Raw genomic sequence first — 15,873 nt, 5'->3', positions numbered from 1 at the left:
CGTCTCCCTCTTTGGGACCATCCGCCTGTGCTCCTTGGGTATGGACAGGAGTAGTGAAGGTAGGGCGCTCCATTTATACATAGGGGAAGGGGGGGGAGCGTGAGGAGACTGCGGTGAAGGCAGACTCCTTCATAATGTAATGAAATGGGACCAGGAAGAGAAGGACTAGGCGTAAAGAAACATGTATTTCTCTAGAAAATGTTGCATGGCTTTAAAGAAAACACTGAAAATAAATCAATATACAAGTCTGTATTTTTTTACATTATAAATACTTGCAATGAACGGACTGTAAACATGACAGAAATAATAAACCAAGAATGGTAAAAGATAGAAGATGGTCACATGTGACCAATACAAAGTTGCAATATTAAGCCACATGGACTACGACTTTACCGTCTCCTTTTTGTCGCCCCATGTAATGTTGTTAAATAACTGCCTCTCTGGGCTCCTCCTATCCCTCCTCCCCTACCCTCAACCCTGAATCTCTCTCAGCTCCTTTAATCAAGAGCTGCCGCCGCATCACCTCAGTTACGGGCAGCTTGTCACTGGCATCAGTCTTGATTCTAGAATGGGCGATTCGGGATTTATTCAGCAAGAAACGGAGCCACAGAGAAGCGAGGTAAATGCAGCTTCGTTTCTTTTGAAAGGTAACATTGCGCCTGCGGGTGGGACACTTATATCTGAAATATATCCTAATAGATTTAATTTCTTTCTGACAATTTGAAACTCGATGGCTGAGAATAATACTCAGCAGCTAGTACAGCGATCCGAGAATTAAACAAAGCAACAGTGCAGGAAGAATGTCTTTGACCCCGATTGCTGTAGGGGAATCACCGACGTGACCCGGAAGAGCTTGTTGCGCAGTGTAGACCGAACGACGTGATGGGATCATGTGATATCGATAAACCGTAACAATTTTCAGCGCCGCAAGTTTTATGAGCTCGTTGCCTACTAATACTTGCCAACATTCTGTGACCAAAAAGATGTAGGATTTTTCAAGTTTGAAAAATTATAATTCCCATTACAATGACATCACAGGAAAATACAAAACATAAAAACAGCACAACACGGAAAGATGTTGAAATGTTAAAAATGTATAATTCTGAATGCTAGCACATAGCTCTCAACCATTTGTGTTGCAAGGGCGGGTGAAATCACCCGATTTTGTTTTTGGCGGGTGAGACGCCCATTGGGATGAATGGGCGTGCAGGAGGATTGGGGGGTGAGTCAGCCCTTTACAAGGCGGGTGACACCCGCCAAAAGCGTGTGAGTTGAGAGCTATGCTAGCACCAAATTGTCGGCAGATGCTGTGTGATGGTGTTACACTCTGCCACTTGCTTTCACTGCTGGTTCACCTAAAGGTTGTATTGGCAGGAGTACAGGAGCATAGCTCTCAACTCACCCGCTTTTGGCGGGTGTCACCCGCCTTGAAAGCAGACAAATCACCCGCCAAGTCCCTCATACGCCCATTCACTTCTATGGGCCCCTCACCCGCCAAAAAGAAAATCAGGAGTTTTCACCCGCCTTGGTGACAAAAAAGGTTAGGATCTATGACAGGAGAGAGTTATGTACCTGAAAGGTCAGTAATTGGTCTGCGCCCAATCAAAGTAATCAATTACTATCCCACTGTACAGACAGACTAATTAATGCGTTGCATGCTTTGTTCTCGGCTGGTCTTAAGCAGTCTGCCTTAGAATCAGATAAATTACTCGCCACTGTAAAAAGCAGTAGGATCTGTCACTGAAATCTGTAGGCGGTAGGACTGCTTCAAAAGCAGTAGCTTGCTGCCTAAATCTGTAGGGTTGGCAAGTATGACAATGGCGTTTTTTGGCAGGTGGTAGCGAGTGACATATTTTGTATCAAACAGCCGCCTTTTAACAGCAGTCTTCCATAGCTCTCAACCATTTGGGTCGCAAAGGCGGGTGAAAACACCCGATTTAATTTTTGGCGGGTGAGAGGCCCATTGAAACGAATGGGCTTGCAGGAGGCTTGGCGGGTGAGTCAGCTGTTTACAAGGCGGGTGACACCTGCCAAAAGCGTGTGAGTTGAGAGGTATGATCTTCTAATATGACTGAATACGTTTGCCATATTTTGTCGCAAAGATAGATTTTGAAAAAAATGTTGACATTTCATTATTTCATTTTTTAAATTACTTTATTGTTCATTTGGTTAAATAAAATCGTAAGCACATTTACATACAATAGGATAATGATGTGCATACACAGATTAAACACTTCAAAACGTTCTAAATATATAGATAAGTAAACAGTTAAAATTTATAGTATACTTAATAAAATAGACATAAAAACTGATCAAAGCCTATCATCGTTGTTGCATGACACCCCTCCTGGGAGCATGGTAGCTCCCAGTATGTTGTAATGGGTCACGTGGCAGTAGCCACGTGATTAACTTAATAAAAGGTACGAGCCGTTTCCGGCTCGTCAGTCGAACCAACAAAGGCTCCGGTATCGTTCATGTCATGCGACATACCGGTGACACACCGCGTGCTGTAGGCCCGAGGACGTGGCCCAGCACAAGGACGGTGCCCCTGCTGGGCAACGCCGTCCCTTGGGGTATGGAAGCCATGTGACCATGGCTGTCGGGGTGACCCCGGCCTGGGTGCACCCAGAGCCGGCACCGTCGTGTGCTGGGTGCCCCCAGCCACGGGGATATCTCCAGTGGTAAGGAGCGAGTGGGGTGACCACACCACTCTAGTGTCCGTGGCGTGATCGCCGCCCAGAATGACTGTGTCGGGGTGCTCCCGACATGAGTAAGGGGCCTGCCCGGTGGTACAGGGAAGGCCCCCAACAATCGTCATCAATTCACTCACAACTTTGATGTCAGCACCAACTTCAATACATGGAAGGCTTAGGGTGGCCAACTTTTTGAGATCCTTTTGCGATTCACTTGCCCACAAGGTGGTGATGATGTCACAGCGTCATTCACGTTTGGCCTGCCCCATTTGTAATTTAAACAATTTATTAATGGCTCTTAACACCTGGCTTTATTGCAATGCAAATGGTTTGTCCTTGGGAGGTGATGGTCACGTATTTTAACTGGAAACATGACCATCACGGCCCCAGGAACAAAGCTTTAGCATTAGAATGAAGACAGGTGTCAGAGCGTTAGCAGCAAGACAAAAGGAGCCGCGGCCGCGGAGCTGCCCAGAGAAAGAAAACTGCAGGCAGCAGCAGGCAGCAGCACTGTGGTGTGTAGACGACCACTTCAGTTTGCAGAGTGGCTGTGCTGGATGCAGGTTGTCCCGAATTGCTGTCTCCTGAGAGTCACACTCCAGGGAACAAAGCAAGTCGGGACAACCTGTGTCCCGCACAGCCACTCTGCATACTGTGGGACAGAGTCCCCAAATATACGTGATGAGCCCGCAAAATATGGGACAGTTGGCCACCCTAGGAAGTCTGCAGCTGTAATCACCAGCGAGGTAGCTCCATATAAGGTGCTCCAGAATTGGTTGGTTCTAATACAATCAATTTGCTTCACAAATTTCCTATAACTCTTTATGGGTTAATGAGGGCTGGGCCCATTATCAATAAATGCTGATCAGTTTCAATATCCTCGCCACATAGACAACAAAGTCTTTGGGTGGCTGCAATGTTGTGCCAAGCCCCCTGATATTCTCTGGTAGGCAATAGGTTGAGGCATAGGTATATCATGAATCTCCTTAACTCCGGATCACAGGGCCTTGTGAGATAGCATACCTCTCAACTCACACACTTTTGGTGGGTGTCACCCGCCACTTAAGCAGCTCTCTCACCTGCCAAGCTCCCTACATGCTCATAGGAAACAATGGGCTTTCACCTGTCAAATACTAAATCAGGAGTTTTCACCCGCCAAGGCCATTCAAAGGTTGAGAGCTATGGATAGTCAAGCATCTCGTTAGGCTTGAAGCCCTGTGTGGAGTAGAGGCGATAGCGTTTCTTCTTTGCGAGCTCGACACGACTATGGATTCTATCTCAATCTTTTAACCTTAGATTTTAAAACTTGCTCAATGATAGCAATATTCAGCAGAGTAAGAAGAAAATGTGCGGAATGTGCCAATTCACGAAGGAATAGCGTGCCCTTATGGTCCGCGGTATTAGTACCCAAGATGTTATGAAGTTTGTTCGCATCCCCTTTTGGGGGCAATTATATTAAGGTATAAGATGGCACGCTGGGCGAGCCAAATGGAAAAGATGAAGGAGACGCCAAATTCCATTCGTAATGCCTCTTCGGGCACCGAGCATGGAAGATTCATGGTAGAACGCGACATCTTCACCTCAAACCCATCAAGCCATTTCATCAGATCCCCAGAAAAGGCTTGCAAGCCGTAGAGTATTGATGGAATAAGGCTTGTGCAATATAGAATTAAAAGGCCCTGTAAATTATATTCTACTCTGCAGCTAACATTGGCTTAATAGACAGCCATTTCTTCCAGTTCCTTATAAAATGATGTGATTTTTTACTTCAACAGGCATCCCAGGTAGATACAACTGTCTACTATTTCCAAAGGCTCCAGTCCCAACTTCCAAGTGAATCTTGTTTTTTTCGACAGGGATCCCCCTAAGCACATAACTTTTGTTTTGTTAGTGTTAATCACCATATGATAGTCTTGTGCAAAGAGGATTACTGCATCAATAGATCGCTGCAGACCAATAGGTGTTTGGTCAAAAAGGATAATGCCATCAGCATAGCCAAGCCATGAGATTGGGACACCATTTATCTTAGGGGGATAATGTCTAACTATTCCTAAGTATCTGGTCATATTGGCTGTATAAAGATTGTATAGCAGGGGTGCAAATACGCATCCCTGCTTCAAGTCCATAGTAGTTTCCACCAGCCCAGTTGTTGTACCATCTAGGCTGAGACGCACTGTGACCTTTGTGTTAGTATATAATGATTTTATGAAGTGGAAGTGATGAGGATCGATACCCCAGGAGGTGAGCTTCGACCAAAGAAGTGGATGCGAGACTAGGTCAAAGGCTTTACTGAAATCTATCAGGCAGCAATAGATATTAGGAATCGAGCACTGGGTGGAATCTGTCCTAAGAAACCGTATTGTACATATATTTTCCAGGGTTCTGTGCCCCTTTCTAAATCCTGTTTGAAAGGGTTTAAGTAGTTCACTTTCAACGGGCCACTGATTTAATTTTGCAAGAAGAATCGAATAAACTATCTTCATGTTTAAAGTCTAGCATTTCTAAGAGTCTATAATTCAAAGGGCCTTCCGTGCCCCCTTTTTTATAAACCGGTATCAAAATGGATTTGAGCCAGCTTTCAGGGCTCTGTCCTGTATATTCTATCCGAGGAACACATTTAGCAATACCTTCGCCCAAAACATTGAGTTTGCCTTTAAGGTAACATTTGCCATACCATCAAACCCAGGTGCACGCAATGGTTTTAGTTTATTTATGATGTCGATTATATTATCTGCATCATAGTTTTTTATCAAAGAAGCAATTAGAGGAAGCATAATAAGCAATAGGGGGAGAGTCCTCTGTAGCAGAGTAGTATAATTGTGAGATATGTTCCGTCCATTGGACTTCAGGTATAGGATTCAATTCAATAGGCATATCTGAGGCTATGTGTTCTCTGAAGTGCATCCAAAATCTACGGCCATCATTAGTTTTGAGTATACTTGACATAGTGAGAATCTACGCTGCCTAAGCCAATTATTGTTTTGTATTGCTAGGGAGGCTAAGTGTCAAGATCCCTACCCCTGACCCCCACTGGCAAGTCAGCCTGCCAGGTAGGGCCAGGTTTCGCGGTTCCATTATGGCTTTAAAGGCCTTAAAATCTCACCCGAGACTCTCTTGGAGTCAGTCCTGGCACCTTTGGCACCAGGCTCATAATCATTATGGAGAACACCTTTAGGTTGGGACTATTCTACTTGGAACTACTTTCTTGGGGGCTTCAGTCAACATGGAGGCACTCACATAGCTCAGTTCCGAAGAACTGAGCTATGCAGTATAGTGTTTAGGGTGTGGCTGGGCTGGGACTACTTTACTTGGACTACTTTACCGGAAGACAATTTAAACCACACCCAAACAGCAGAACACGCTTTGCGTTATTCTGCTGTTTGCAGCGTAACGCTCACCATGTCCAGTTGGATCCCCAGTATTCTTTGATGGCAGCTATTCCTGGAACCGCGTGCCTGCAAAGAGAAAAAGAACATTGTTATTGGAATCCTACCTGTGAGTAGAATCCTGTCTTCAGCCCATCATCAGCTCCTGATTCTGCTTACCTGGAGACATTTGATCCAGCAAACTCCATTATCTGGTCACTGCATGCTTCCTGGAACGCAGCAACCTGAAAAGGGGAGAGAGAAGGACAGCATTAGTGAGCGCATACTCACGGTTCCACTAGAACAACGAAAATCACAAGATTCTTACCGGATCAGAGCCTCTTGTTCAGCATCATACCGGAACATCACTGCAACCGGCGAAGAGCACCGTGGCCTACGAAGGAAGGGGAAAGACACAGGTTAGCATATACAAGGAAAAACAGCACTGCGCATCGCGCATTAATTACCGGATAGCATCGCGCACAACGCACCTTCATGTACCGGCTCATGCGCAGCTACAACCCGCACGAAAAAAAACCAGAATCTCTTTGCATACCTAAAGAGAGGAAATAAGACATTAATAACAATAAGAGGAAGGAAGGAAAGAACAGAATAGAAAACATAGACTGTAAAGCAGCAAGACCTACCTTAAAGACACTCAAAAGGGCTTGCACCAGTGAAGCAACTTGGTCGCTCACGCCAACACAAGACTATGCACCCCTGCCATGAAGAGCAGGATGGAGAGCACTCCTTCTAAGGAATTAGGGTGAGGAGAGGGCTAAGGGAAGGTTTTGAATCCAAGGGAGGTGGGAAGACAACCCACCAGAGACAGTTAAGGCTTAAATCCAGCTTTCCTGTATTTCCATCAGAGGCACTACCCAGGGATCGGGGAAAGGGTTCGAGGTGCATATCATCCAACCAGGGCTGAGTGGCGTCCCCGTGGATGCCAGGTGAGCGTAACACTAAGATAGACTGTTTCTCATTCAGACGGAGAAACACTTGTCTTCTCACTTGTGCCCTGGCCTTACGGTACAGTAATTTAGTTTGATGAATTAAGGGGTCAAAGTTATTCAAGTTCGACTCCCTTCTTTTTCCAAAATGGGCAGTTGCTCTGGGTAGTTATCATGCAAGCTAGATTAGTTATCAGTGAGTCAATATCCCAGGAATTAAGCGCAAGCCAAAACTCTATGTCATCCCGGTTGGTTAGGATAATATCATTAAACTTATCTGTCATTCCCTCTGACCTTGTAATGTGGTTCTCAGCCGTATTACCTCTCACTACTGAGGCACCCAATGAAGTCACAGCAGGGCTGTCCAAACTAAGAGACCACGAAAGGGCAGGGTGGTCACTCGCAGTGTAATGCTTGATTGAAAGCTGAGAACATTGCCTAATCATGTTAGCATTCACAATCACGTAATCAATAAAACATTTAGATTTGCCATTAGTCCATGTGTAGGTCAAGGCTAGTGATTCAGGATTAGCACTCACTAAGTAAATTAGATCATGGTTTTGCACAAAGGACGACCAGCCACACATTGCCACTGAGGGGATGTTTCACAGGTGTTCCCTTTCGTGTCATTGCATGTGATGTGGTGCAAATCATGCGCGTTAAGGTCCCCAGCCATCACTACCTTACTGTCAGGGTGGCAACTATGCCATGTCAAAGAGATTTTTGATATCGAGCATTGGATTTTTTGTGTCGACCTGCCATCCGGTTGGTTGTGGACATTAATGATCAGCATCCACTTCTTGGTTGCAGGAATAAGTAAAGCCACTGAGAGTACTTGAGGGAGGGAGATGTTTACACAGAACGGAGACCATTTAAGTATCGATCGGACCCCTATGGCCAGGCCCCCACCAGGGTGACCTCTTGAGGGAGCTCTGGCAGGATTACAATAGATGGTATAGCAGTCTATTCAAAGATTTGTGGTGAGCCAAATTTCCTGTAAAAGAGAAACATCGAATGCAGTAATTCTGGCTAGACCCAACGACTGTTTGCTAAAGGTACTGTGGCCTTGAGTATTCATGTTAACCAAAAAAGAGTAGATGAAGAGACCTGCTGTCAAAAAGGTGCTACACGTGCCACTTTCACAGCACCATTGTACTGCATGTTTCTTGGGAATTAAATGAGACACATCATGTAAGCAAGAAGCTAGTAATAGAGAACGTTCAGAGCAAACCGTCGATGCTGAGGTACTTGCAGAATTCCTCTGCAAGACCGGACAAAGTGATGCTTTGTGTAGCTCTCCTTGTTCGCCTATAGGTTGCAGCCTACAGATAGTCTGAATCCCAAGGTCCCCAATTCCTCATCACAAGATTTCAATAAGGCTGTCTATCGGCGGGGGCGTTGTAAATTCGAATATTGTCCCATTTGAGGAGCTATTGTAATTTGCCAGCTCTATCTGATGAACATAGTTCTTTGAGATTGAGATTTTGAGAGAAGATTTCCAGCACTATTCTTCAGTTTAGGAACGGGCTACAGTTCTTCTAATGTGGCCCATTTGCCAAAACATCCCTTGTTTTCACACACTATAGGTTCCTTGCCAGGACATTGCGTCCTTGCAGTCATTATGCGTGTGCCATTGGTAGAGATCGGGAGCGATGAGAAAGGCACTTCAGTGTTAGATGTAGCAAGTCGGATATTGGCCGCTGAGGGTGCCGGAGGTGCCAGCAACCAATTATTCATGGGGCCACATGAAGATACTTGCCTAACCTCGCCATCGGATGAGAATCCAATTCCTGATTTAAAGCTTATTATAGGAAGTATTTCCAGGCACAGGCCGGAATTAGGCAGGGGGCCAGCACGACCAGGTGGTTTGGATTTTGGTGCCTTCTTATTTTTGGCCTGGATCGTCTGAAATTTTCTGGCCACAGAAGGTGGAGGCGGTAGAGTCTGAACTGGCTCTGCTCGTTGCTCTTTGGAAGATGCTGAAATTGATACTTCTTCAAAGTCCCAATCACTCTCCTCTATGTTATCAAGAATGTCTTCGAATGTAGTCAGCTGGCCTACCTTTCTGCTAGTAGTAGCTTCATCAACAATGAGGGCTGGGAGCATCCCATTTCCTTTCACAGTCTGAAGCACTGTGACGGTCCTCTTTGCGGTTTTCGTGGCTGCCCGTTCAGAAGACAGCGATGCATTTTCTAATATTACATCAGCGATCATGGAGAGGGCATGCTTAACCTCCTGCTGTTCTTTTGCAACCGTTGCACATAAGGCCATAAGCGCCTCCACACTTCCTGAGGTTGCACTTAAAGTTCCAATAATGAGTGAGTCTCTGGGTACAGTCTGCTCTGTTGGTACTCTCGAGAAATCAGACTCACTGTCACCGTCTGAGTCGCTATCGTCCAGAGCTGAAGAATCTGACGAAGGTGTTAAAGTTGCCATATCCGGTGAAGCCTGCAATCTCGTCAGATCAGGAGAGGCAGATAAGTTTGTGCTAGGGAGGTTGTCAGCGGCACCTCATGTTGAAGTTGCATTTACCATGTGCCCAACAGCCGTCCTCTGAAGCCCAGTACACATGTTGAGCAAGGAATGATTATTATCAATCATTGGGCAGGTGACCCTGCTTGAGTGTCTCTGTGGAGAGGAGGTTTGGGCCCAATTGAGTGTGCCTGAGTTCAAGGGGGGAGTGTTAAGGAAAGCGGTAATGACAGTCTGAATGGCGGTTTCCGTTTTGAGGCAAGATCTTTTTTGGCATAGATTAGAAGTTAATTCTGGATTTCTCTGCCTTTTTACGGCCCACACTGATGTACTGCGCAGGCCGTAGTTGCGGTTTGTAATACGTTTCATACTTCCGCTATAAGCGGGATGCAATTAGGCACAATTGATACTGTTCACGTGGTCCGAATGGTACCCACCACACCAGCACAATGTGATGCAAGCCGGTAGATAGGCAATAAACGTTAGGAGTCTTATGTGAAAGGTACAGGTCTCTTAAATCCAATTTGCGACAGACTCCTCATCCCTTGTTAATCCAGGTCCCACCACAGACTGCTCCAACTTCACTCATCATTAATGCCTCCGCTCTGGGGACAGCAATCTCCCCTGGCGGCCCAACGAGCCAGAAGACCCAAAGACTGCTTACACCGTGTACACGCCGCGCGACGCTCAGAGCTGTCTGCAGGCTTTTGAATGTGGTCAACCTGACAGTCGCAATGGCCCCACCTCCTCTCAATGTAGCCACAGAGAAAATACTGCAAGAAGCTTCTCCCCAAAGATTGTTTCCACCGCTTCCACTGCGCGTGATGCTCTGCGCTGTCTACAGGCTTTTGAATACGGTCGAGCCGGCAGTCCCAATGGCCCCACCTCCTCTCAATGTAGCCACAGAGAAAAAATACTGCAAGAAGCTTCTCTCCAAAGAACGCTTCCACCGCTTCCACTCCCACTGTACATTATATTGTAAATAATAATAATAAAAATAATAATAATGCGGTTATATAATTTTGTATGATGTCTCTTCTGTATATAAAATTTGTGAAAAGTTCTATGAACTGTAACACAATAAAAAAAAATGTAAAATAAGTTGGAAATGATAGAGGGGCTCATTAAAAAAAGTAAATTCCATGTAGGCTTTTGCACTTCTGTCTAATTAGGTTCGCTCCATGCAATTTTCATCATTTGTATTACGGGGTGTAAAATAAAATTGTTATAACATGCACACTCACCTGGGCACCTTTCTTTTACACTTCCTAATGCAAAAAGTGTACATACACCCAATTTACGCATGGCAGCCAGCATTTACAATAGATTCTCATGAATTCTTCCTGCTTTTGACATAAACTAACAGGGTTCCATTGGAATTCAATGCATTTACAACAGCATGAAAATTACATGCTGGTGTAAATGCATTCGGTTTTTCAAAGCGGACTGGTAATGCCTTATTCAGTACCACTCTGCTTGCAATACATTTTGAAAATCCCCTCAGCGTAAAAAAAGCTTTCAAGCTGCCATATGCCGGGTTTTAACTCCTTTATTTATGCTCCAGGATACTTGAAAATGAGCCCGATGGTTTTAAGTTCTATATAATAAGGAATGGTTGGGGGTGGGTCATCACAGTTACACGGATACTAAAGTAAACGATTGCAGGTATCTGTGTGAAGGTCTGTGATGGATTGAGTTGGGGAGATTAGTTGACATGCAATTATTTCCTTGAAATATAATAGAAACCTAATTTATGCCCTGGAAAAATGTATTGCCATGTCTATTGAAACAACTCCGGTGTTTAGGAAAATGAAGTGCATCGTGACTTGGTTCATAGGATATAATACATTCTAGACTACCACACCTAGAGCTAGTAGCATAATGTAGGAAAGAATGCCATTTTGCCAATTATCTGCGACTGTTGGGCCTTAATCCTGATGACATTCGTGGTATTGGCCTTGCAATAAATAGCACACATGCCAACCCTCCCTATTTAAACGGGAGACTCGTGCTTTTACAATTACAAATATTACAATCTTTCACTTTCTCCCACCTAAAACAATTCTAACCCCATTGCAACCCTATGGGAGAATTAATTTCCCCCGCTTTCTGTAACGAAATCTACCACCCAGGTGATTCCAAATGTTAGCATGTATGAAATAGGTGCAGATTAAAGACAGTTTCTCACACAGTCATCGTTTGCATGTACTTTATTTTTAAGATACACACTCTGCGGCCCTGTATGAAGTGGGACAGAAGAGACCCTCCTTGCTGTTTTTGTGCTCACCACTCTCATCCTTTGCACTCCCTGCATGGCTCCTCCCTCTTGCCTTTGTTTGACAAGTACTGCTTCTTCATTGAATGCGTCACCACTACAGCATTACCTGCTCTCCTCCCTTCCCCAGCAAGCCAAGAGCTGTGTCATCAACCAAAAAAAGCACAAGGCCTGATAAGCAACATAACTAAAGCACCTGTGGCGCTTCGTTTCTGTGGCCCCCTCCAACAGTCCTCATTGTAAACAGATAGGTTATGAGTCATGCACAACTCGTACACTTGCAGGGCAGATAGCCTGCTAACTTTTAGGCAACGCTGTGTATGTATGCATGGTAAATTAGGTGTTTTTGCTGATATTTTTATTTACACTACTGGCAACTTGTTTATGTTTCTTCATGGCCAACCATGGCTTTAAGTGGGCCGGGGCTATCCCGAGCCATGTCACGGCAGTCTCTGAGATTGACACCCCTGAGCGGGCCCCTGCTAGGGCTCACACCGACTAGCCCCAGCCACGCCGACCTCCCAGGCAGCCGTTTAGCTGAGTGCTGCACAGTTACACGGCTGCCTGTAGCTGTCAGCATTTCGGATTAGAAAAAGAAAAGACGTCGATTTTTCTTTTTTCTAATCCGATATGCTGACACCAGAAGTCAGCCGTGTAACCGAGCAGCGCTTCGGCTAACCAGCCAGAATAAAGAGACCTCACGCAGCAGGCAGCCAATTGCATTCAGGAAGTTGTGCGTTTAAAGGGTTGCCTGTGAGGGTCAAAGACCCCCACAGGCATTTCTTTAACCATCGCCCCTTGAATGGAAGGGCTGGGGAGGGGGCTATTGTTGGAGGCTCTTGTTGGGGGTGTGTGGCCTAAGCAGTCACACCTGGGCCACGCCCCTTAATGAGAGTCCCCCACCCCCTTCAATTTACCAACCCACTTAAAGCACAGGGGCCAACTTTTATTTATCCTTCTGGGGTTGCTAAATTATTTACCACTAAAATGACTAATATTGACACCAGTGCTGTTAAGCAAACCCACACTGTTACTATTGGGTACTGTGAGAAACCTGAGGGTACCCTCATTCCTACTCCCCCTGGATCCTCTTTTCTGGTGGCCAGGCAAAGGCCATCGCTTTTGGATCCTGACCCTGGGTGTGGAGAAGCGAGGGGGGATCACGTGGGCAGAGGGTCCTTGGGGATTAGGAGTGGGGCACCCACAGGCGAGCCATGGTATCCCCCTTTCCCTTTTGATGACCAACCTAAACCTCCACCAGCCTTTATGGGCTATTGTCAAACATCTCCGCTCAACTTCCTACAATTTCCCTATAACACTACTGCGACGAGGAAGAGCCGACTGAGATTAATGAACACTAGAAATTAATTTCACCACTCTAGTACTGAGAAGAGGAAGATGCCTGCAGAGTACTATGAAGGGCAAGCATGTCCCACTAACTATAGCCAGGCAAGTCCAATTGGGAGCTCACACCTGCAACCTGTGACGTGGTTACAGGTGTATAAGAGGAGACCAAAGGAGCAACATGGGGAGAAACAGGGAGGCCTGTGTGGGAGAGACCAGCAGGGGACCCTTCTGGTGAGGAGCCAGCTGTGGTGGGTCCGGAGAGGAAGCCAGGATGCTGGCAGATGTCCCAGAAGACCTGTGGAGCCCAGGGCGAGTTGGGCCGTTCGACTGCCACAGCTCTGGGAGCCTCTGTGGTCGAGAGAAAGAGCAGCTGGAGCTGCAGACAAGGAAGAAAGAAGAAGAGGCTGCCGTCTGCATCTGTGGCAGATAAGCAGAGCTTACCGGCGTGTGGAGGAAAGCACCCAGGTCTGAGCGGGCCTCGCAGTGACCAGCTTCCAGCCGGCAAAGCAGAATGGAAGCCGGCGAGCCGCCGGAGAGGCATGCCAAAGACCGTTGAGTGCAGGGAAATAACACTCGAGGCCGGGGTGCTCCTAGGGGCTACGCATAAGTAACAAAGTGCTGAATGAATCAAATTGCATACCAAACTGAATGAAAACTTGAAGCAAAGTTAAATCATGCACATTAAATGCTGAAATGAATGAAAACTTGAAGAAAAGTTAAATCACGCATATTGAATACCGAACTGAATGAAAACTTGGTGGGCAAAGCTATTAGTTGATGAAAGTTTTAAGGGAGAATGCCCATTTGAAATCAAGCTACGATATAAGAACGGATATATGCAAGAGCATGACAGAAAGGTGGGGCATCAATAAGACCACCACAGAGTGAACTTTCCCAAGAATTTTCTGTCTCTCGAATCTCCATCCAAGATATGTCTAGCATGCTGTCCTCCATGCGCCCACCTCTTGTCTTTACAACTTGCTACCACCAAAACGTATCTTGGAACATAAGGACCTGTTTGCCCCCTTCCTGACTTATCCAGTCAATGCTTCCTGTAGGGAAAATTATGTACCTAGACATAAAAAAAGTCACAATCTCCCCCATCCCAAAGAAACCTAACATCGACCCTAGAGAAGCCAGCAATCTGAGACCCATCACAAACTGCCGATTTCTCTTAAAAATACTAGACAAATTTGCCACCACCCAGTTACAATCTTTTGTTGAGTCTAATTGCATTCTACATAATCGACAATCGGATTTTCGACCTACCTTGAGTACTGAGACCAGTCTCGTCGACCTACAGACTCAAATAATGGAAATCATGGACAGAGGAAAGACCGGGATATTGATCTTATTAGATCTCTCAACAGCTTTCTATCTCATTGATCACAAACATCTTCTTAGCTGCCTGAAGGACCAAGCCTTTGTTCTAAGGAGTCTGCGAGCTGGATCCACGCTTTTCTCACAAATTGTGAGTCTAGAATACTGTGGGGATCTACCTCCTCCTCCTCTGCGCCTATCCGCTGTGGAGTGCCACAAGGTGCATCTATCTCACTGGTGCTTTTCAATTTATACATCAAATCCCTCTGGGAGTCATCTTTACAAACTAGGCTGACAACACCCAAATCATCCTGGAACTCACAGGGGGTTATGCCACAGACCCCAGAACCTTGTCTAACATCTATGATCATATCGATAGTTGGATGTCAGAGAACTGGTTGTGCCTAAACAGCAGTAAGACGAAGCTAATGGTCTTCAGATCCAAACAGGCCCGGGACAAATTGAGCGCAGACTACAGTAGCTTGTCTCTAAAAGACAATGGGCCTCATTATAAGTTTGCCGGTCCGGAAACAACGGTACTGGTAAGCTTGCCAGTACTGTTGTTTCCGGACCAGCAAACTAAGAGTTCTGCTTGCGGGTGCCTTTCAGCCTGCTAAGTCTGACCTGGCGGGCGAACCAACACCCGCGAGCAGACCTACAGGGTAGCACCTGCACCGTTATTAACGGTGCCGGTGCTACCGTCCTCCCCATTCCCATTGAGCCCTATGGGGTTCAAATGGGAATGGGGAGTAATGATTACCGGCACCCAGCAATGGGCAATTACCGGGTCCGCTGGGGCTGGAATGCCCCGGTAATTGTCCATTGTCGGGTGCCGGTAATTGCACGACTCCGGCAGCAGCTGTGTCAGTTTTACCAGCACGGCTAACGCCATAGTCGTAATGAGGCACCAGGGGCCTCATTACAAGTTTGCTGATACAGTAACAACGGTACTGGTAAGCTTGCCGGTACCGTTGTTACTGTACCAGCAAACTAAGAGTTCTGCTCGCGGGTGCCTTTTCGCCCACCAGGTCTGACCTGGTGGCCCGACCGGCACCTGCGAGCAGACCATGTTGGATGCACCGGCACCATTCACGAATGGTGCTGGTGCATCCGGCCTCCCCATTCCCATTGAACCCTGTGGGGCTCAAATGGGAATGGGGAAGAATATTTTCTGGTGTCCAGGAATGGGCAATTACAGGGTCTGCCGGGTTGTAATACCCCGATAATTGCCCATTCCCAGGCGGTAGAAAAATTTGCAAGTTCAGCGGCAGCCTGCCAGTTTTACCGGCAAGGCTACCGCCGAACCTGTAATGAGGCCCAATGTTATTAAAACCCAACAGAAAGTAAAAACCTTAGGGGTTCAGCTGGAGGCCTCTCTTAATGCAGAGGCTCACACAACCTATGTGAACCACACATGCAACTACTATCTACACCTCCTCAACAACATCCAC

The 15,873-nt window shown here is 46.2% G+C and overlaps 1 protein-coding gene across 2 annotated transcripts in view; it reads left to right on the top strand.

Moving 5' to 3' along the window:
- The first annotated feature begins 470 nt into the window (after positions 1 to 470).
- RRM2B (ribonucleotide reductase regulatory TP53 inducible subunit M2B) overlaps positions 471 to 15,873 on the top strand; it is a 251,287-nt gene continuing 235,884 nt past the window's right edge. For both annotated transcript variants that reach the window (XM_069621451.1, XM_069621450.1), the window contains exon 1: positions 471 to 619. In XM_069621451.1, the coding sequence (XP_069477552.1) occupies positions 569 to 619 (51 nt within the window). In that variant the 5' untranslated portion in view covers positions 471 to 568. The remainder of the gene's footprint in view (positions 620 to 15,873) is intronic.

This window comes from Ambystoma mexicanum, chromosome 5q, assembly GCF_040938575.1.
Source record: "Ambystoma mexicanum isolate Mex_15411 chromosome 5q, UKY_AmexF1_1, whole genome shotgun sequence".
Taxonomy (NCBI): Eukaryota; Metazoa; Chordata; class Amphibia; order Caudata; family Ambystomatidae; genus Ambystoma; species Ambystoma mexicanum.
This window is presented reverse-complemented; position numbering and strand designations above follow the sequence as displayed.